At 36.8% G+C, this 24,375-nt stretch overlaps 2 protein-coding genes across 2 annotated transcripts in view; both read left to right on the top strand.

Annotated features, from left to right (window-relative positions):
* Nucleotides 1–24,375, top strand: part of LOC310719287 (histidine ammonia-lyase-like) — a 135,034-nt gene that overhangs the window by 98,855 nt on the left and 11,804 nt on the right. The window lies entirely within an intron of this gene.
* Nucleotides 5,127–15,329, top strand: LOC310719284 (histidine ammonia-lyase-like). The gene is made up of 20 exons (XM_083528841.1): nucleotides 5,127–5,425; nucleotides 5,515–5,566; nucleotides 6,137–6,173; nucleotides 6,270–6,344; nucleotides 7,052–7,124; nucleotides 7,683–7,749; nucleotides 7,885–7,922; nucleotides 8,861–8,986; nucleotides 9,397–9,536; nucleotides 9,660–9,707; nucleotides 9,792–9,939; nucleotides 10,701–10,796; nucleotides 11,747–11,802; nucleotides 11,882–11,962; nucleotides 12,551–12,616; nucleotides 13,814–13,979; nucleotides 14,073–14,207; nucleotides 14,295–14,403; nucleotides 14,672–14,741; nucleotides 14,915–15,329. The coding sequence occupies exons 1-20, from the start codon at nucleotides 5,182–5,184 to the stop codon at nucleotides 14,984–14,986; spliced, it is 1,899 nt and encodes a 632-aa protein (XP_083384967.1). The 5' UTR covers nucleotides 5,127–5,181; the 3' UTR covers nucleotides 14,987–15,329.

Here is a 24,375-nt window from a genome sequence, read left to right as displayed (position 1 = left end):
TTTTGTCTCATTCTTAATAATGAATATGAGTATATAACTCATAACTTTTCTCACATTAGACTACAGTCTAACTTCAGTCTAATGTGAGAAATAAAAAACATTTCCTGTTATAATGTTATTCATGATAATAAGAGAAATCAACCCAGCCATTAGTGTTGCACAAGCCAGTGCATTCTTAGGTCCCAAGCCCGAATAAATGTGGAGGGTTGCGTTAGGAAAGAAATCCAGAGTAAAACATGTGCCAAATCAAATATGCGGATAACAAATCAGAATTTCATACCAGATCGGTCGAGGCCCGGGTTTCCAACGAGCACCACAGGTATTGTTAGCCAACAGGGTACCGGTGGAAATTGGGCTACTGTTACTGTACTGTATTATTTGCTTTGAAAATGTTGATGGAAAAGTATAGAGAAGGTCAGAAGGAGCTGCATTATGTGTTTGCGGATTTGGAGAAAGCATACGACAGGGTACCAAGAGAGGAGTTGTGGTATTGCATGAGGAAGTCAGGTTTGTCAGAGAAGTATGTGAGGGTGGTGCAGGACATGTACTAGGACAGTAAGACAATGGACTGGGTTAAGGTGGAGGTTGGACTGCATTAAGGATCGGCTCTGAGCCCTTTCCTGTTTGCAGTGGTGATGAACAGGTTGACGGACGAGGTCAGACAGGAGTCTCCATGGACTATGATGTTTGCAGATGATATTGTGATTTGTGGTAAGAGTAGGGAGCAGGTTGAGAAGAGCCTGGAGAGGTCGATTGAACAACTTTCGAATCGACAGTATTTAGCTTTTAGCTGGGTCTGCATCACTGGCGTTTGTTTTTTCCATCTCCATCTTTCTTCTTTGTGAGTTTAACATGTTTGTTCTCCGCCTATCAGCCAATCAGAGCAGTAGTTTCCAGGACGCAATATTTTTCCCCTTGCATTATTTTTAATAATTCATTATAAACTGTCAATACAATACAATACGTCAAACAAAACATACTTAATTAAAAGTCAAATTCCATATTTTAAAAGTAAAAGTTCATAAAACTACTCAGTTACACTAATGCAAGTAAAATATTTGTAATTTGTTATTTTCCACCTCTGGGGAAAAATAACAAAAATGCTGAACACATAGAACAATTGTAGAACCTGTGTCAACAAGAAGATCCCCCTAAAAGTGCTTTTAGCTAAAGTGTGTTGTTGGAATGAGTGACTGAAAGTCCTCCTAGATATCACATAGAATAGTTCGGAATGCTAGTTATGCTAATAAGCACATTTCAAGGTGCTGCCACTGACACATTTCAGTTAACCTTATTTAGCTCAAAAATTCATCCAAATGTAGTTTGTGCACTTAAAAAGGATTTTAGTATGAGTTTGCTGTTAGTGTTTGACTGGAAAGAGTGGTATTTACTTTCACAGTATAACTGGTATAAAGACTAGTGCTCGAGAAATAGACACCATTAGTTTAAGTAGAGTTGAAGTAGGGAAGGTAGCTAACCTTTTATCCCCTCACATGACCTGCATGTGCATCTTCTGCATGTTCTTCTCGCCGGCCTCCCCGGTCCTCCCATCAGCCAAGCTGTTTGTCCTGCACATTCCACTAACCTCTCCCCCATTACACATTTAAACATTCTGCTTGTTCAGATAATATTGGGAACTCTGTGCATCCCACAGAAAAATAACATCTAATAGCAGTATTTACAGGCTTGGACATGGTTTTCTGTAGTTTAGAAATATATGGTTAGAGTTATTACACAAATACATTAGGAATTGGCTGATTTATTTCTGAGGCACTAAAAAAACCTGATTAAAATAGTAAAGGGACATTTTACTTGGTTTACAATGAAGGGTGAAAAATATCAGATCAGTTCATCTGGATATTTGAATTAAAATCATTTACTGCTTTTCGAAGTGTGTTCAAAAAAAGCTTAATATTTAATATATTTGATGTTATATTGAAATTACAAAGAGATTAGGCATAATGGTTCACAAAAAGTCATTAGATTTCATTTATTTATGGAAACTGCTTTATTCTGTTTATTATCTGGGTGTATTCCTGGGAGTTACACTGTGTTATGCGCTCAAACACACACAATCACAGTTTAAAAACATAGTTTCACATATTAGTATGTTTTTTGGAGGTGGAAGGAAACTCACATGTACATGCAAAGAACAAGGGCTACTTCACACAGAGAGTAACATGAGTCGAGGAACAAACCACCGACTGTGAAAAAGCTTGGGTACTACTTACTACTCCACTTTTCCACCATGATATTTGATTATACATGATTATTTTATCTTTGCAGTGGTTGAAATATGCAATATGTTTTGTATGATATGTTATTAGACACGTTTGATTTACTCTTGCCCTTTGATTAGATCATGTTTTTAAAAAAGCTTAAATGATGAAAGAACAGATAAAAGCAAATGTTTATTTATGTAGCTAATGAGCTGTAATACCATTTCCTAAAAGTATGTAAGTAGAGTAAAAAATAATAAATGAATAAATAATGTTGGTAATATAACGCTCAGGGTACCTTCTTGTCATTCAAATTTCATTTTAGAAAAAGAATTCACAAAATGAAAAAGGACCATTATTTTTATTTTCTTCTAATACTCCAGAATCAAACTACAGAAAAAAACCCAAGTAATTTTTCTTTGTCTTAGTCAATGCATGGAAAATCAAATCAAAGGGAAAAAAATGCTAAAGAAGCAATCCACCTGTTTACTATGCTCCATGAAGTTTTGAGCAAACTATTGGTGGAACTTCAGGTACGACATAAACCCATCTCTTTCTTATCAGAGGAATGGGAGGATGATTTTAAAAATGTGGATGCGTATAACGTATTTTTTAGCTACTACCTGAATTCCATAACAGTTTAGATGTTTTTTTATTAGAATTAAATGAAAACTTAAAGACTTTCCAATCACATGAGCCAATATTTAATTTAAAGTAGAACATAGAGAACATAAATGTTTCATACTGAGAAATTTGACACTTTTATGCACAAAATTAGCTTATTTCAGTTTTGATTTCTGCTCGAGGTCTCAAAAAAGTTGTTGTGAGCAATTTGAAAATCTCAGAGGTTTAACAAACACATTCAGAGTTATAAAACTGTCCGTGTGCCATTCAATGATGTGGGAATTGATTTTGTGTAATTAAAAGCTGATGTACAGTTGAGTCAATGCCTGGATGTGTCACACCAAAAAGCTTTTGTTTTAGTCAGCATCAGGGTGCTCATGTATCGCAGGGTGCCCATGTAGTCATGCATTTGCAATACTGTAGAATGTCAGTAAATTAAGTAAAAAAAGGATGAATATGCTGATGTGGACCCACTTTATATAAAGTGTGTTTAACGACTATCTACTAACATTTAAATAATAATTTTGATGCAATGCACTGTGCATTGTGTACATATGTTTTTTCATTGTACTCATACACTAATCGGGCATAACATTAAGATCACCTGCCTAATATGGTGCTGGTCCCCCTTTTGCTGCCAAAACAGTTCTGACCCATCGAGCATGAGCAGCATTAACTTCTCAAGCAATTTGTGCTACAGAAGCTCGTCTGTTGGATCACACGGCCAGTTTTCGATCCCCTCGTGCATCAATGTGCCCTGGTTGCCCATGACCCTGTTGCCGGTTCTTCACTGTTCCTTCCCTGGACTTTTTTTGATAGACACTGACCACTGAAGCCTGGGAACAGCACACAAGAGCTGCAGTTTTGAAGATGCTCTGATCCAGTTGTCTAGCTATTATAATTTGGCCTTCGTCAAACTAGCTCAAGCCTTAGGCAGAAGAGGTAGCTCAGTGGGTAAGGTGTTGGTTTACCGATTAAGCAAGTTCCCACAAGGTTGGGAGTTCAAGCCCAGGCATAGTTAAGGTAAAAATTTTATTTTTCTTTTGAAATCTAATAGTTTGTCTACTTTGTGACATTGTCTACTTTGTGGCCTACTTTTAATATGAGTTACATGGTGTTGAAGTATGGAAAAGAAGCCATGTTGGTTCATTAGGCTTATTGACTGGGTGTACAAGTCAGAAGAGGTAGCTCATTCCCATTTTTCCTGGACAAAATGTTCACTTGCTGCCTAATATATCCCACCATTAACAGGTGCCATGATAAAGATATAATCAGTGTTATTCACTTAACTACTCATAATGTTATAATGTCATAACGTTATGCCTGGTTGATGTATTTACTTGCATGTAATTACCTCAAAAACTTACACTGCTAACCCAATGAAACCATGAAAACCTGTGCCAGCTTTACCCGTATTAAGTCAAATCAAATGAAGTATAACTATAAAGGAGAAAATATAAGTATAAAAAAATACTGTATTATAAAATATAAATACAAAAATAAGACAGAAAGGGATACGTATGGATATTGACAGTAGTCCAGATTTAAAGTATCACAGTGTCATTGTAATTAAATTGTTCTTTTGCTATATTAACCTCAGTCACACCTCAGTCACAATTTTTTGTTCAACCTCAATAATTGATTAAGACAAATAACAAATATTTATGAGAGAGTTGAGTTGTGATTGAACATCAGGGTAAACCAGTTCCATCAGAATGTTGGAATTCAGTCATTTACAAAGGGTACTGTCAGCGGCAAAGGTGTGAAACTTTAACTCTTCTGACTCTAAGACACACTTGGCAGCTCCTTGGCTACTGAATGTCCTTTTATAGCATTGGTGTGATTGTGTGATTCTGAGTTTACATAATCAATAGGACAGTGAACATGATGTCTGTTGGGTGTTGTCTTTGACGATTGTGCTTGTAGGCAGCTTTGAGTGAAGCAACGCCTATTGATGCATCACTTAGAAGTTTCGTCACTTTTATCAGTTAATGATTTGAAAGTTGGAAGGCCAACAGGGTAAAATATGTTGTTTTTTTATTTGTTGCCTATTTACAAACTTAATCTACAAAAGGCAATTTGTTACTTGTAAGAATAAGGAACATTCAGTAACTTCTAAATCTACATCATGTCCATTTTTCAAAAATATTATCACCATCTGCTTTATGTGTATTGACAGAGGAAAATATTGACAGGGTTCCATACATGATGAGACCAGAGTTTGATCTTTGACCCCCGAATGTGTTTTTCTTCCCATAAAAGTAGACTCGGTTAAGTGGCAGTTTGTCTTGTAAGTTTTGTTCATCAAACGTTGACTATAACTCTTCCTCCAAAAGACATGCTTCAGGTGAATGTTCGTGTACGTAAGGAATGGGTGGTGGTCCCATGCCCTGATCAATCTCACAGCATCCGCTGGTTGTGTGTGGAGGCTCTGCGGCTCTACGCTAAGGCACACCCCAATGACGATATAACTGGCGAGGAAAGCTTCATGATCCGGAGGCACCTGGATGGAATAACACTAGATTTGGATGACACCCTAAGCAGTGTTCTTTTTGCAGATGACAAAAAACATTTTGAACTGAGTGAGTCAATGAACATTCAAAAATGTTTTGTGTTTAGCTATACAGACTGTATTTTGTATAAATTCTATATTCTTTCTTATATTTAACAGAAATTAGCGACCAGCCTTGGGATGATTATAATGTGATAAATCCTGACAGCATGTATCCTTTATTTGTTTTCTAATGCTCAATGCTTTAATCCAATTGTGCAAACTGTGTCAGTAAAGGTTCTACAACAGGGCAAATCTCAAGTTAATGGAAATGTTATAATTTCAATTTTCAGTTATTTTTACAGGGGCTTGTATGGTGGATGTGCCACATAATAGAATCCTAATAATAGTAAACAAAAAAATGCATTGTTATAATTCGTGTTTTTATAGGGGAAAGGTTAACATTTATGGGCAGCATGTCAGCACTTTACAATTTAAAAGCGAGAGTCTTTTAATGCATAATATATAATATATAATATTATATTATCTTCAGTACTAATGAGAGAAAAATTAGAGGTTGGTGAAAGTTGGCTGTTTAAGGCTGTTCTAATAAAAGTGATAAAAGGTCTTATTTCATAGACATTTCATAGTATAAAATGTTGATATAAATGGATAAAAAAACAGCACATCTTGATTTAACTGTATAGCTGACACACTAGGAGTTCACTCGTGCTGGATACGTGTTTATCTGATTTTATTGTTTACTAAACTTTTGCACTTATTTACTTAAAGTACCTCTAAGACTTGATAGAATGCTCCAGCAAAAACAACAAGAGAAGGTAGGCGCCTTTTAAAGACTGAATTGTTATCACATGATAATAATTGTATCTTTGTCTATAAAGTGTGTTGTTCAAGTGAAACCTTTTTTTTTTCAGTATATCTCTTTAGATGGTAAAAGCCTCATGACTGCTGACCTGATGCGTTTAGGAGACGGTGTTTATAAAATTAAGGTATAAAAAGGATTGCATCACATTGCACTTTCTCTGAACTCATATCTATCATTATTTTGCATACCTTTAGACACAGAGTGTTTTTCAGCCATTTGCTGTTCTTCTCCAAACTGTCAAATGCACAGAAAATGCGTGTTTATACACTATATGGACAAAAGTATTGGCACACGTAACTTTCCCAGCCATATGTGTTTCTTTTCCAAACTCTTATCTCAAAGCAGGAGGCACATAATTGTATAGAGTGTCTTGATGTAGTAGCGTGAAATTTTTTCCTTAATTGATCTAGAAGACCCAAACCTTTTCTAGCATAACACTGCCCCTGTACACAAAGTAAACTCCATGAAGATATGCATTGGTTAGAGTGGAAGATCTCCTTCTGTAGAGGTCTGACCTCAACCCTGATGAATACCTGTGGGATAAATTGGAACGCTGATTGCACCCCAGGCCTCCTCATCTCACCTACATCAGTATCTAACTTTACTAACACCCTTGTGTCTGAGTGAGCACAACTCTCCACAAGCACACTCCAAAATCTAGAGGAACATCTTCCCAGAAGAGTCGAGGGAATTATAAGAGCAAATTGGGACTAAATGTGGAATGCGGTGTTTAAAAGGCACATACCATACTTATGACCAGGTGTCCGCAAACATTTGGCAATATAGTGTCCCTATCTATAGAATTTAATTTGGATTATTTTTGTTTCTTAGCTAAGTGCTGATGCAGAGAAACGTGTGACCGGAGCCAGAGAGCTCATCAAGAAGATCATATCTGAAGCTAAAGGTACTGTGCGTCGACTCAATAAAAGTATTTATACTTATAAGTTGTCCTGCAACTATTATCCAATGATTACTTGCTGCTCTCTTACCTTTCTAATTACTGCTTTGAGAGCATGTTGTAAAATGTATGAATGGTGAACATGTCAAGTATGTTTGATATAATTGTAAGTAAGTTATGTATAATTGTGCACATAATGAAATCCATTGTACTGACAGGGATGTTACATTTTCAGTAGCATCTTGCTCAACAGTTAGTAGACAAGCAGAAGTGCAAAATAATGTCATCAACAATATTGATTTTCATTGGTGAAATAAAGAGAGACAATATATTTTGACTGCATATATTTTTATATCTACATTTTGGCATCATTTTGGAGCATGCTAGCTTGTTATAACCTTATTGCTAACCTATTTAAACTAAAAGCCACAATCTTTTGGCTGTTTCATTTCAAGTGATAGGTGATAAAGATATTTTACAACAACAAAAAAATCTTAATACTTATTTCCAATCATTGTGTATTCTGTACATGTTCTTAATTGATTTGACTTTTTTTCATTATAGTTGTTTATGGAGTTAACACAGGATTTGGTAAATTTGCACAGACTGTCGTGGGGAAAGATCAACTGAAGTGAGTTGGATATTTTACTCTGTATGTAGATTATAATAGCTGTTTGTTTAACATGTGTGTGTGTGTGTGTGTGTGTGTGTGTGTGTGTGTGTGTGTGTGTGTGTGTGTGTGTGTGTGTGTGTGTGTGGTTTTCAGGGAGCTGCAGGAGAATCTGATCCGCTCACACAGTGCTGGCAAGTGTTACTTCATTTGTCTTAAATAACACACAGTAAGATCAATGTTTTACTGTCATAAAAGGAAATGTCTGTTGTTTCACTGACCAGTGCATTTCAGTATGCCGCTATGTTATTTGTTCAATCATTCTTCGTTAGTATGCGCTTAATCCTGTTTTATGGTGAAGCCAAAACCTCTCCTGGGTTATGTGGGATTAAACTCTGGATGGGTTGCCAAACAATTGCCAGTTAAATACTCACATCAGGGGCAAACCAACGGTTACTAATTCATATGCTAGCATGTTTTTTAAAGGTCAGAGAAATGCTGTGACTTACAGGGTCATGATTGTGTATGGGTATTACTAGGGCTGTCAAAATTAATACATTAATAACGCGTTAATGCTAATTAATTTTAATGGCACTATTTTTATGCAGTTCTGTTCGACTTAAAAAAAAAAAAAAACAATAGTCAAACAGAATTGCATAAAAATATTGCCATTAAAATTAATTAGCATTAACGTTATTAATGTATAATTTTTGACAGCCCTAATAATAGTAATTTACTAAACATTTGTTTTACTGATGCGCTAAATCTCAAATCAAGCACCAAAATCCACCATGCTGCACACTTCTGGCAATTTAAACCATCCGTGTGGAAACATAGCAAATGTTTCGTTTGGTGTCCTGATGATTTTATAATTTAAAACACCATAATTACTTTCAAACATTTACAAGATTTTTTTTTTGTTGAGTTTGGTTTCACTGATAATAAACATGCATTTGCATAAAGCATCCATATTTGTCCATGGCCATGTTGATTAGAGTATTCAAAACTTGAAAAGTATTAATTAAAGGTACATTTAAAACAGATAAAAATGTGTGATTAAGTTGCGTATAATCACAAGTTAATATTTAAATTAATTGACAGCCCTAATTATTACATATTTGTGAGTTGTCAGGAGTCGGAGCCCCACTGAATCCGGAAAGGACCCGGAGGCTTCTTGCTCTCAGAATTAATGTCTTAGCTAAAGGTCATAGCGGGGTGTCCTTGAAGAATCTTCAGAAAATGGTTTCAGCCTTTAACGGTAGATATTATTTCAATGTTCAGATTTTTCATGCCTACAAATCAAATCAAATCAAATTGTATTAGTCACATACATATTCATTCAGAGTATGACATGTACTGAAAAGTTTATTACAACTGTCCTAATTTTAATTTAATTTAAATAAAACAATAATAATAAAGTATAATAAAAATATAATGTATAAATACAAGTATAAAAATAGGGATAAAAAATTATTTATAAAATATTATTGATATTTAATGAACTTAATATTCTTAATAACAATATTAATTTCATCATTTACACTCAAAAGTAGATGTTTTTTCCCTCTGTGTATGTGTGTGTATGTGTGTGTGTGTGTGTGTGTGTGTGTGTGTGTGTGTGTGTGTGTGCGTGCGTGCGTGCATGTGTGTGTGTGTGTGTGTGTGTAGCCTCCTGTCTCTCCTGGGTTCCTGAACAAGGGACAGTAGGAGCGAGTGGAGACCTGGCCCCTCTAGCTCACCTGGCTCTGGGGCTGATAGGAGAAGGACGCATGTGGTCACCACAGACTGGTTGGACTGACTCCATAACAGTGAGGCTTGGTTTTCCCACAATGCACTTCCCTATACAAAAAATGTCATAAGATATAATCATTAACAACTTACTCACTTTTGATTTCCACTCACAATTTTCTTCATCCTCTTCTATTCAAAAGGTGCTAACTGAACACGGTTTGACTCCAATATCTCTGAAGCCCAAAGAGGTATTAATATCTTTCTTCATTGGGAAATTATATTGTTCTCATTTTGTTTAGTAAAGAAAGTGAAAGTATATTATTACATTTCAGGGACTTGCTCTGATTAACGGGACTCAGTTGATAGCCTCACTGGGGGCTGAGGCAGTAGAGAGAGCAGCAGCGATCACCCGGCAGGCTGATGTCATCGCTGCTCTCACTTTAGAGACACTAAAGGGGACCAATAAAGCTTTCAACATTGGTGAGAGAGAAGAACGTTTTGTATTTTATTTTTATCTGGCTATACCTAAAATTTGAAAGTGAGAAAACTGCACCTATATAAAGACTTTAAAAAATAAAACTCGCAAAAACTCTACCTACAGTTTACAACTATTGTCTCAAATTCTATCATCTGCCTCCCATTATTACATCTTTTCCTACCAGGGCAATGTGAGCTCTAGCATGACCAACTGCTTTAATATTTCCATATCCAGCATTATGACTAGTCTCATATTATGTTTTGTAATGTTTGCTGGAATCTGATTTCCCAAGTTCATCCTCATGTGCTGTAGTAAAGCTTGGGCTTCTCCAGTGGTTTGATGAAGGCAGTTGCCTGTTTGTCCATTTGCATCAATCTCCAGTGCTGCATTTTGTATCAGCAATTGCCTTTAGTATGTGGTTATGACAGCCCAGTAGCAATTTGACAATTTGAGAGTTGTTTGTGCATGTGTCTGTTTCATTTCTTCCTTTTTTTGCCAGAGTTAAACCACAGCCACATATAACAGGGTTTTCTATACAACCACAAAATTAGAACACTAACGTCATTAGCGTAATCTAAAATGTGCTCTTTTTTTAATACACGATTTAAAATGTATGATTTTTTTTTTTTTTTGCATAATAATCGAGAAAGTAAATAATAGAGATCTTCCTGTCAAATAAATACAAAGAGTCACTGTGGAAAATGTGTGCATGTGGAAGTATTCAGATTGCGCTGCAAAAGCTGTGTATTTAATCCTGTTTTAGAAATCCATGCTGTGCGGCCTCATCCAGGGCAGATTTTAGTCGCTCAACGATTTCGCTCGCTGGTTCATTCTGACTTCTTTCCCTCAGAAATCACAGGTACACCCACTGAAACACAATCTTTTTCATGCTTATTAGTAGAACGCACACACACACACGCACACACACACACACACACACACACACACACACACACACAAGTTTGCACTGTATAATATATATATATATATTCATTCTTATAATATATAATATATAATAATATACACATATTATTTAGTATAAACAGTACAGACCAAAAGGTAGGACACACCTTCTCATTCAAAGAGTTTTCTTTATTTTCATGACTATGAAAATTGTAGATTCACATTGAAGGCATCAAAACTATGAATTAACACATGTGGAATTATATACATAACAAAAAAGTGAACTAAAAATATGTCATATTGTAGGTTCTTCAAAGTAGGCATCAAGAGAATGCCAAGAGTGTGTAAAGCAGTAATCTAAGCAAAAGGTGGCTACTTTGAAGAACCTACAGTATGACATATTTTCAGTTGTTTCACACTTTTTTGTTATGTATATAATTCCACATGTGTTCATTCATAGTTTTGATGCCTTCAGTGTGAATCTACAATTTTCATAGTCATGAAAATAAAGAAAACTCTTTGAATGAGAAGGTGTGTCCAAACTTTTGGTCTGTACTGTAAGTATATTATATATATATATATATATATATATATATATATATATATATATATATATATATATATATATATATATATATATATATATATAGAAATAATTTCGGGCAAATATTTCTGTATGTTTTTTTTTACACTCCATTTAGATCATGTAGACCTACTGATGAGTAAAACTAGGTTACTTGGTTGTATTTGGTTGTATTTACAGACATTACCAGGTTAAAATCACAGCACATTATTGTCACTAATGTTTCTGCTAAGCATGTGATGCACTTCAGTTTTATTGTACTGCTTGTTTACTGTACTACTATAAATGCATAAGGCACTGATTTTGCTTTGGTGTGTCTATAGATGAAAATTTGTACAATAGAGTTCAGGATGCCTACACACTCCGATGTTGCCCTCAGGTAATCATTCAAATGATGAACAAAAATAAGAAAAAATTTATATTTGTTTAAAAAAAAAAATGCTGTTTTTCCCCCATAGGTTCATGGAGTAGTCAATGACACAATTGCATTTGTGAAGAACATTCTCAACACTGAATTGAACAGTGCTACTGATAATCCTGTATCCTCTTTACTTGCGACAAATTCTCATATCTGAGGGCTGACAGATTAAAAAATAAACTTACCATTAGAATAAGGTTTATTGTCCAACTGTGCTGACACACACAAGGAATTTGGTTAAAGGTGTTAGTGACTCAAAAGTAAAGGCATTTTGCAAATGAATGATCTGCTGCATGATCATTGGTTCACTTAAAAAAATATATTAGTTAAAAGTTAAATATTTATACATTATATGTTCGCTTTAAATGGCACTTCACACTATTCCATGGTATATACATGTTATAAAAGGTCAGACAGTGACACTGGAATGAATGGTAACACTGTAACGAAACTGTTAATTTGTTAAAAACAGCATTACATTTTAAGCTTGAATGGTATAAGAGTAAGTGACATCTCCGTTTTCGTCAAACTCCACCCCAAGTGTGTAACTCAGTACATGTATGTAACTAAACTTTGAACATTCTGGCTACACATCTACACATCTTAAAGAAGGATGTAGAAATTCACTTTCATGAATGTAGACAAAGCAATTTATACCCAATGATGCAACATCTCCACTAGTTAAGTTACTTAACCTTGTTACAATTAGTTGGTGTTTCCGGAACGAGGATTTACTATTTCAGGAGGAAACTTCCATGGTGAATATCCTGCTAAGGTATAAAATAAGACAAATTCCTATAAAATATATATATAATATGTCAGTGGTGGGCCGTCAGGGCCAGCAAAGCCTTCTCTGCTGGCCTAAACACTATCATATCATATCAGCACTGACCTACATTTACAACCTAAATTCTAATATTTGTTACATGAAATTGTATTAATTTATTTTGTAGCGTTTCTCTTGGCTGCACTGCTTCCAGTACGTGTTTGTGGATGTTAGATTTTTTGTCTAATCAGATTCCAGCCTCTATGTGCTGCCATGTCAATCTCATCTGCCCAGAGCCTTCAGAATTAGTAGTGCTGGTCATTGTACCTTAAACTATATTAGCAATAGGTCTGTTTCTTTAACCAATCAGATTTTAAATTTACCTCACAGGGCCAGCTAGCTGGCCCAGAATAGCATCAGCATTTTTTTCATCCTCTGATTGGTTGGTCAGAGGGAAACAGTTACAGCGAAGTTCAACTGGCAAAACACGTCTGTAGCGCTCTGCACACATTAATACATCAGAGTTAGACTTTTTTTATGCCTATGGAGCAAGAGAAATTAATTTTGATCGCGTACATACTTAAAAATCCATTTTCAAGAAAAGCCAACCCAGAAGCTAGCTAGCTTGTCTCAGCCCAGGAAAGGGTTTGTTCACCACTTCCAGACCAGTGAATACGAGCATTACCACTGAATTAAAGCCTCTGAGGAGCGGTGCAGATTATGAGTCTGCATCTCTGGTGAGCAGGTTGGATTTTATTTACATTTGTAATGTTTTTGGCGTTATTAGAAAATTGATTCTGAACTGCTCCAGATGATGTAGGTGCACAGTTGTGGTTGTATTGTAGAGGTTTGGAGCTTGCTTTAGTAAAATAGTTGTTACCCTCTATATGTGAAATGCCTCTCTCTGTAATGCCACACATTGTTAAATTGCATTTTTTAATAGTATTGATGGTTTCTATAATTGCTATAATTAGTTAGTAGTAATATTAAGAGGTGAATTAAGTCGGGTAAGACCCCACCGAAGGCCCAAGTACCAAATGCACCGCCCGCCACTGACTGATATATATATATATATATATATATATATATATATATATATATATATATATATATATATATATATATATATATATATATATATATATATATATATATATGAGAGAGAAATGTGCTGGAGTTTACATCCTGCTTCTCTTCTTTTCTAAGGCTTTGGACTTCCTGTCTATTGGAGTGCACGAGCTGGCAAGTATTAGTGAGCGCCGTATCGAGAGGTTGTGTAACCCCTCACTCAGTAATCTGCCTGCCTTCCTTGTGAAAGAAGGAGGATTAAATTCAGGCTTTATGGTGGCTCATTGCACTGCTGCTGCCCTGGGTGAAAATCTAATTTCATGCTTGCATTTCCGCAAATGATTTGCTGTCTTACTTACAATATAAATGAACATATACATGAACTATATCTCTCTAGTGTCTGAAAATAAGGTGCTGTGCCACCCGGCCTCTGTGGACTCTTTGTCCACCAGTGCAGCTACAGAGGACCATGTGTCTATGGGGGGCTGGGCAGCCAGGAAGGCCCTGAAGGTGGTCGAACATGTGGAGCAGGGTACAGATCCAACACTGCCAAACAAAACTAACCTGAAAAAAAAAGCTTTCAAGGATCAGGTTCTGTTTAATTTTTTTTCATCTGCAGTCCTTGCCATAGAGTTACTCGCTGCCTGCCAGGCTCTGGAGTTTCACCGGCCATTAAAGACCACAGCACCTCTGGAAAAGGTGTACGAGTTGGTGCGCTCTGTAGTCAGGTGATCACCAAATTTCACTAAAGTCTAAGTATTATTCAGAATGCCAGAATACATTTCTGATATGCTTTTTAATTTTTTGTCATTGGTTGTCTGTTCATCATCCAAGCAGTTGAGTTTACATTTGTGTTCACATTTGAACTTCCTGATGCAGCCGTACACTCAAAGGACAAAAGGACAAATGTGCTGCATCCTGTTGGTGATATCAGTGTTTTTTATTTAGTTTATGATGTCATTCTAAAGCCTGTACGCAATGTGAACTTCCTATTAGATCCTGGGACAAAGACCGTGTCATGAGCTGTGATATCGTAGCTGCTCACCAACTCATCCGAGAGGAAAAGGTGCGTCATTCCTACTCAAGTAGTTTCCGCGACTACAGTCTACTCAAGCTCTCATTCTTATTCAAAAGACATTGAACTGTGTTTAAATGATAAACATATATATTTCTTTGTGCTGCATTAAGAGTCAGTGATAATGACAACAATGATGGTATTTTGTGATGATGCGTGTTTAGGTGTGGAAGGCAGTGCTACCATACATGGACCAGTACAAGGAGAATGAACATCATCTTTCATCTGTTAGTTGAACTGGACATTTTTTCCACTCTCTGTTTCAGTGCACATTCTTATTTTAAAAGCTTTTTCTATTCATACATAGAAAGTTCACTCCAAAATCTTTCAAATATTACTACATTTGCAAAGATTTAAGGAATATTAGTCACTTAGACATAAAATGGATGTCATCTGAGATGTCAGCCTGAAAAAATATTACAATAGCACATTTCTACTGTCTGTGCTACCACCACCATGCTTCTGTATACCACTCATGACATTTAATAGGACATGCATGCTACTATGATTTGCTACTCAGGTGTCTAAAAAAAAAAATTAATAAGTACTTAATATATGATGCAGATTTTAACTTTAACTCACACTAATTAGAGAACAATTATCTGTTATGGCATTAAGTGTTATGAAGGGTGTGATGAAAAGTTTTGCCAGTGGTAACCTGGAACTTGCATAATACTGCCTATGATAGGTTATGACAACTCACTACAGCATATAAGATCAGGAATGATATGACTATGTACATGTGCAATGATGCTGGTGTAATGATTTAAATCCCAAAATCATGAACTAACTATAGCAATGGACAGAGGAAGGTAATCAATGAAGATGAATAATTAGTTAATATAATATAATAATAGGGTTAAAACTATGATAATTAAAATTTTATAATTGTTTTTATTTATATCAGATTTACTTTTTCCTTTTGCAGGAGTAATGTAAGGAGTAATGTAAATATAATAACATCAATAATATTAAAAATATATATGTAACTGTTGAAAATAATTATATTTTTCCACAAAATTATATTTTGTGTTGGTGAGGAAGTGATCAAGGTCAAAGGTTTATGCATTTAATTTTGTTTCTACTTATCTTTCTATCGATCTATCGATTAATTAATGATATGTATCAAGACCAAAGCCTGGTAACACCATCAAAAACCAGAATTAAAATCAATTGAGATTCAAACCCAGCTCTATAACCAGCATGGATTAAAAGATAGTTTGAAACTGGTCCACTAGAGGGTGCTAGATACATTTTTGCATTATTTACAACCTTTTCCGCTATGAACATGTGCTGTTTGAAATTGCATGCAGGTACAGTTTATGTTTACATACTTGAGTTCAGGCAATTTTGCTATCATTATTATTAAATGTGCTTAAAACCTTTTTTTAATGGAAGATTGCAAATGATTTGTATGGTGTGGGAGTGGAGCTTGTGGTGGGCGGGCAGAGCCATGGGGGGAATCTTGACCAGGGTTCCGAAACAGACATCGGATATATCCGGGCAGATCTGACAGAGTGTATGGGGATGTGTGTGGGAAAGCGGAGGTTGCCAGGTGAAGTCTCTTGTCTCCGTCGTCTCTTTCTTACACCCCGGAACCAGTGAGGTCGGTTAGAGATTTGTCATATTGCCACGTGATATAGCAACTTTAATTTAATAAATATTGTACAGTCTCTCTCTCTGATCAGTGTTGGTGATCTTAAAGCTAAAATATCGCCATGGAACAGAGGTAGCGTTATTTTGGCTACCAGTTCTTCTCGGCATCCACCTTCACCTGGTCTCCGCGCTGCCAACCGGAAAGTCACGTGACCACACACGCCACACGTGCACTGAATAAATATATGTTCTTTTCGGCGTTATGAGGGAAAAAAATGCCACAAAATGTGCCAGTGCGTTTGTCGACCCCTAGTGGTATAATTGTGTACATCATGGCAGATTTCGGTGTTGATTTGAGACTTGGTGCATCAGTAAAACAAATGTTTACTGATTACAAATATTTTCGATGAAGCTTATTTATTTATTTTTTTATATCTGAGCAAAGAAAAGGCATCGTGAATAAATGTGTGTCTTTTATATTTATTTATTTATATTTTTTATTAAAATGGTCAAACGGAAATGCGCGCTGATTTAATCGCGTGATAATAATTATTTTTCATTTTGATAGCCTTAATCGATATATTAATACAAAACGAATTTAGAATTTTGTTACCTGATAAATGTATCCAGGCTGAACATCCACCACCACAATCAGAGAAAAGATGATGATGATCAGGAAGGTTGAACATCAGTCATGTTAACATCACTGACTCCCTCTGTCTCATTAACCCCAGACTTCTTGTTGCCTTCTGACTGCTCATTGTTATCTTCATAAACTATTCTACATATGTGGTGTGTGAGAGCCAGGTAATGATACACCTGTGGCTGGTTGAAAAAGCCGCACAATGACAAGAAATAAGCTGATTGTTTGAAAATGGCTTACAATGAGACATTTCACCAAATAGATTAAAACTAAAGTAACGAGCCTGTTTTGAAAATGTAAGAAGTAGAAAGTAAAGATATTTGTGTAAAAATTTAATAAGTAAAAGTAAAAAGTTGTCCAAAAAATAAATAGTGAAGTAAAGAACTGATACCAGAAAAATCTTCTTAAGTACAGTAACAAAGTATTTGCACTTTGTTACTTCCCACCTCTGTCTATCATAACACAACCTGCCCAGGCACAGGACCTAAATCCTATTGAACTGCTCTGGGATGAACTGGATCACAAGGTCAGGAAAATATATCCAACTAGCAAAGAACACAAAGAACAACATCTGTACATTTATATATTTGAATAGTAAAATCAAATCTTCATACTATTAAACTAGCTAACATTCATTCTCTCTCAAAACCAATAAAGGACTAGGTTTGTCCAAAAAATGTAAATAGTTAAAAGCAAATCACAGGTTTATAATAATATCATTAACGGATATTGTGATTTGTGTAAGGGTAGGTAGCAGGTTGAGAAGAGCCTGGAGAGCTGGAGGTACACTCTGGAGAGAAGAGGAATGAAAGTCAGTAGGAGTAAGACAGAGTACGTGTGTGTGAATGAGAGGGAGGGCAGTGGAGTGATGCGGTTGCAGGGAGAAGAGGTGGAGAAGGTGGAGGAGTTCAGGTACCTGGGGTCAACAGTGCAAAGTAATGGAGAGTGTGTTAGAGAAGTAAAGTAAAAAGTGCCGGCAGGGTGGAGTGGGTGGAGAAGAGTGACAGGAGTGATTTGTGATAAAAGAGTATTTGCAAGTGTGAAAGGGAAAGTTTAGAGGACTGTGGTGGGACCTGCGATGTTGTATGGTTTAGAGACAGTGGCATTGAGTAAAAGACAGGAGGTGGATCTGGAGGTAGCAAAGCTGAAGATGTTGAGATTTTCGTTGGGAGTGACGATGATAGACAAGATTAAAAACGAGTTTATTAGAGGGACAGTGCACGTAGGACGTTTTGGGGACAAACTACTAAGAAAGGCCTGATTGAGATGGTTTGGACATGTGCAGAGGAGGGACACGGGGTATATCTGTAGGAGAATGCTAAGGATGGAGCCACCAGGAAAGAGGAAAAGAGGAAGACCAAGGAGGAGGTTTATGGATGTGGTGAGGGAAGACATGCAGGTAGCTGGTTTGAAAGAGGCAGTCATAGAGGACAGAGGGATATCGAGACGGATGATCTGCTATGGTGACCCCTAATGGGAGAAGCCGAAAGAAGAAGAAGAAGAAGAACTCATAAATATATATACAAATATAAATGTTTGATTTTAAGTTTAAATGTCTAATAATTAATAAACACAAGGAAAAAAGATCATTATAAATCTTGTGATGTTTTATGTTAGGGGCTGTTTAACATTTATAGAAGGAGTCATGTGTCAGCATGTTTGAACAATCAAAGGTAATGCTGAAGCAGAAATGAACTTGTTGTAGACGTTAACATCAACTACAACCTGCTAGTTAAAAATTAATTGGTGTCATTCTTTATTATATTGAAGATTTATTCATTACAAGAGTAAAAAAACATTGCAACATACGACAGAAGAAATAATCAACTTTGGCCACTAAAAAAAACTCCTTCTTCTGTCACTTTCACACCATTTTGTCCCAAGGTTTATTTTCTTATGACACCATTTCCACCAGTGTTTTATTCCTTGTTTATTAAACTCCCAGATTCAAAGCAAAGCCTTCTCTGCTGGCCTAAACTCTATCAGAAGCACTGACCTACATTTACAACCTTAATTATAATATTTGTTCCATGAAATTGTATTAATTTATTCCCAACAGTTTATTCTCTTTATTTCGTAGAGTTTTTGTTCCCTGGTGGTCTAGTGGTTTGGATGCGGTGCTCTCAACGCTGCGGCCCGGGTTCGATCCCCGATCAGGGAACCAACCCCAGCCATTAGGGTTGCACAAGCCTTAGTGCCGGTCCAAAGCCTGGATAAATAGGGAGGCTTGCGTTAGGAAGGGCATCCAAAGTAAAAACATGCAGGTGGTCCGCTGTGGCGACCCCTAATGGGAGAAGCTAAAAGAAAGTTTGTTTTTCTCTTGGCTGCACTGCTTCCAGTATGTGAATGTGGATGTTCGATTTTTTTGTCCAATTAGATTTCTGCCTCTATGTGTTATGTGCCATGTCAATCTAATCTTCCCAGGGCCTTCAATGTCTGTACTGCTGGCCTTTTTACTATAGTATCCTTAAGAAATACATTACAGACCAAAAGTTTGGACACACCTTCTCATTCAAAGAGTTTTCTTTATTTTCATAACTATGAAAATTGTGGAGTCACACTGAAGGCATCAAAACTATGAATTTACACATGTGGAATTATATATGGAATTATATACATAACAAAAAAGTGTGAAACAACTGAAAAATTTCATATTCTAGGTTCTTCAAAGTAGCCACCTTTTGCTTTGAGGGAAACTGTTACAGCCAAGTTCGACTAGCAAAACACGTCTGTAGCTCTGCACACATTAATACATCTGAGTTAGACTTTTTTTATGCCTATGGAGGAAGAGAAATTGATTTGGAACAATAAGCATTTTTGCTTGCTCTGTATAGTAAAATGGGAGTAAAATTAAATTTTTATCTAGCATCTGTGATTGCTGTTTTTATTTAAAAACTTTTACTTTTTCTTTAGTATTTTTAAAATGGTCATGGCGATCGCGCTGTTTTAAACTCAGAATAAACTGGCTGCAAATAATAGTCCATCTTTAAATGGCGCTGACGTGAGTCACAGAATAAGAATGTTTATTTTTAGTAACACTTTATATTCGAAAATACATGATGATAACTCACATAACTGCATTACAAGCTGGGTTTTTTTTTTTTGCGTACCTGTTTAGCTTCTCGCTTAGCAAACTCCCGAGTGATGCATTCATTTCTGTGCCACCAAAAAGCATTCAGATGATGGGACCTTGCAATAAATGGTGGTATTAACTGGGTCCACTTCAGGTGAGTGACAGTTATTTATTTCCAGTGGATAAAGAGCCTTGCCTTATGCTGCCCGTCTTAATTGTTGAACTAGTGTATAGGTTTGTTAGGGTTATGGAGGCCACTATCCAAGCCAGAGGCCCGAGGCAATTGCCTGCCCTGTGACTAAGTAATGTACAGTAGTTACCTTAGGTTCTCAAGCACCACCCTTGTGTTCACTCAAAGAAGCAACATACCGTTATTATTATCATTTTTTTGCCTTCTTTTTCATCTTCTTTCTGCTGCTCCTGTTCGGGGTCGCCACAGTGGATCATCCGTCTCCATTGTACTCTGTCCTCTACATCTGCCTCTTTCAAACCAGCTACCTGCGTGTCTTCACTCACCATATCCATAAAGCGTCCTTGGCCTTCCTCTTCTCCTCCATCCTGGCGGCTCCATCCTCAGCTATCCCCTACCGATATACCCCATGTCCTTCCTCTGCACATGTCTAAACCATCTCAATCGCACCTCCCTCACCTTGTCTCCAAAACATCCTACATGCGCTGTCTCTCTATTAAACTCGTTTCTAATCCTGTCCATCGTCGTCACTCCCAATGAAAACCTCATCTTCAGCTCTGCTACCTCCAGCTCTGCCTCCTGTCTTTTACTCAATGCCACTGCCTCTAAACCATACAACATCACAGGTCTCACCACAGTCCTATAAACCTTTCCTTTCACTCTTGCAGATACTCTTCTATCACAAATCACTCCTGCTATTATAGTATCTTAAATATGTAATATCTTAAATATGTAGTATCTGAATGCCTTAATTCAGATTATTTCTCTTCTGATGAAATTCATGAAGGAGCTGAAGATAATTCTCTGCTCCTATACTGAACTGTCTGGCCAGATGTTTTCCTTTAACCCAAATGTATGAAAGGCCTATAGTGTTCATTTTAAGAGCCATGACTGGAAAAATGAGACGGGCTGTCGTCCTTAAATCAGTATGAGCCGAAGTATAGAATATAATCCAGGATGCATGTCCTCTTGGGAGACGACCTCTGACCCGTTCACTATATGTTGAGATGAATGGTCTGGGAAAGTGAGCTCTGGTACATCTGAGATACATCTGTTATACATTAAGAGGCGGACCCAGAGAACGGGCAAACTATTTAACGTGTGTGTAGCCATGGATCGGGAGTCGTCGATTCATCCATACGGCGGCTCCGAGCTGATCCAGGAGGCTCGTGAAGATGCTGAATTTCTGTGTTAAATAAACTTTATTTACAAAGAAATAACAGTGTCTACGAAGATTCATTCCAAGCAACATCTACACTCCATCAAGACAAGAAATATACATAATTTCCTGGCGTCACGAACAGGATCATTTCCTGGCGTCACAGATCCTGGGCGTGTTGTGGCTTTCAGCTTCGCGGATCTGCTCCATCGTCTGCTCCCGAATCTGTCCGGCCGGCTAAAACGGTGAGCTTTCGCCCCCTGGGGTGGTTCTGTTTCTCTGCGGCTGGGTCACACCGTTTAAAGGCCTGTGTGTGGGTTTTGGGTTTTATGGTTTGTTGTTGGTTTGGGAGATTCTCCGTTTAAAATTGTTTTATTGCGTTGCAGGCAACGCAATAGGGGGGATTACGAGAAGATTTAAAGTATATAAGGTGAATGCTTTTGAGAAACGTTTAAATATGGTAAAAAAGTTGAAGTAAGAATAAGGTTTAAAGAAAAGGAGGTGCAAGATTTGGATGAAATCCCTTAGAAAGGTGACATTAGGTGGGCCACAAAGACCTGGATATTTACTAAGTGAATTTCAGGCCAGTTTTAACAAACTGGATGATGCAGAATTAAAATTCAATTTAAGTTCCCACTCTGACAATTAGTTGATTGCTATCTGATGAAGCAGCCTCTTATTTGAATTTCTGCATCTCAAAAAGGTAGCATAAATTTAAAAGAAAAATTAATGAAGAGAAAATAAAATAAAGGTGTGGCAAAATAGCATGCTATAAGTTTGTATGACTGAGTCGACTATAGTGTATGTGAAATTTAAATGTTGTGTATGTATTTACTGCGAGTTTTTTTATTAAAGAGAGATTTGTGTGTGTGTGTGTGTTAGAGGAAAAAGTGTGTGCGTTTTGAAGAAAGGAGTCTCTCTCCCTCTCTGTGCGCGCGGAACTAAGTGTGTGCGTATTCGGAGTGTGTGTGTGTGTGTGTGTGTGTGTGTGTGTTCCATGTGCGCTCAGCTGCGGGTGAAGACCCCCCCCTCTGTGTTTGCGCGTGTGCGCTCAGCTGCGGGTGGAGTCCCTCTGCGCTCCGCTGTGGGCGGGACCCCCCCCCCCCCTCTCTCTCTGAAAGTTTGTGTGTGTGACTGACTGCAGAATGTGTTGGTATGTGTGTAATATACAGTGAGGAAAATAAGTATTTGAACACCCTGCTATTTTGCAAGTTCTCCCACTTAGAAATCATGGAGGGGTCTGAAATTGTCATCGTAGGTGTTCAAATACTTATTTGCAGCTGTATCATACAAATAAATAGTTTAAAAATCATATATTGTGATTTCTGGATTTTTTTTTTTAGATTATGTCTCTCACAGTGGACATGCACCTACGATGACAATTTCAGACCCCTCCATGATTTCTAAGTGGGAGAACTTGCAAAATAGCAGGGTGTTCAAATACTTATTTTACTCACTATATATATATATATATATATATATATATATATATATATATATATATATATATATATATATATATATATATATATATATATATATATATATATATATATATATATATATATATATAAATGAATAAATACATATGAAGGTTAAGGTTGAAAACAAGGGTTAGTTTCTAGTAATTATAAGGGTAATATTTGTCTTCTATTAAGAATAAAACAATGAGCCTCATTATTACATTTAACAGACTGAATCTGTTAAAATCTATGAGCTTCCTTCTGAAGACCTTTGTTCTGTTTAAGACAAAAGAAAAAGATAAAAAACAATGAGCCTTTTTGGGAAAATATTTTTATGTATGGCCAAATAACCTTATGAGCCTCTAAAGAGGACCTAAGACCGAAGTCAAAACACCCTTAATACTGAATGAATAAAGATATCCCCACAGTGAGACAAACACTCCCCTGTCCTGAATGAATAATATAATTCCCAAAAAAAGGACATATTCAAGTAGAGAAATTAATGAGGGTGGTGAGTGTGTGCGTGTATGAGCAACTATTATAATAAGTGATTATTGTATATGCATATGTATTGTTTGTGAGTAATACTGATTGATAAAAGAGTTGCGGTGATTATTAAAGTAAAGCAAATTGAAGTTCATGCAATATGATGTTTAGAGGTTGAAAGGAGATAAGCAATCTGTAGAGCATAAAACTCTGAATGCTGATGGATATGTTGTGTGTTCAGGAGACCAAGTGGAAAGGGAGTAAGACCAGGAACATTGGGGGTGTTTAAACTGTTCTATCATGGTGTGGATGGAAAGAGAAATGGTTTAGGGGTGATTGCTAAAAGGATAGAAGTGGCAGTGGTGAACACTTATTTTAAGAAAAAGGAGGATCATAGGGTGACGTATAAGAGTGGTGGAAGGTGCACACAGGTGGACTATGTTCTATGTAGGAGATGCAACCTGAAGGAGATTGGAGACTGTAAGGTGTTGGCAGGGGACCGTGTAGCTAGACAGCATCGGATGGTGGTCTGTAGGATCGTTTTTGGAGGTGAAGAAGAAGAGAAGGAGAGTGAGGACTAAAAGAAGAATAAGATGGTGGAAACTGAAGAAGGAAGACTGTAGTGTTAGGTTCAAGGAAGATAGAAAGGTACTTGGCATCACATCTGGAAAAAGAAAGGAAGACAAAGAGACGTGGTGGTGGAATGAGAAAGTGCAGGAGAGCGAAGTAGAAAGAGGTTGGAGAAACAGATTTGTGATCGACAGAGTGATGAGAAAAGTAAGCAGGAGTACAAGGAGATGCAGCAGCAGGTGAAGAGGGATGTAATGAAAGCCAAGGCATATGTGCTGTAGGAGAAGTTGGACACTAAGGAAGGAAAAAAGGAGCAATTGTCCAGGCAGAGGAACCAAGCTGGGAAGGATGTACTGCAAGTTAGAGCAATAGTAGATGGAAGATGGAATGTTGGTAATACTGATTCTCCTAAGTGGAGGAATAATCGTGGTGAAGATCTGTTGTT

This window comes from Silurus aristotelis (genome assembly GCF_946808225.1).
Source record: "Silurus aristotelis genome assembly, chromosome: 24".
Lineage (NCBI taxonomy): Eukaryota > Metazoa > Chordata > Actinopteri > Siluriformes > Siluridae > Silurus > Silurus aristotelis.
Note: the sequence above shows the minus strand (reverse complement) of the source record. Positions and strands in the feature narration are given on the sequence as shown.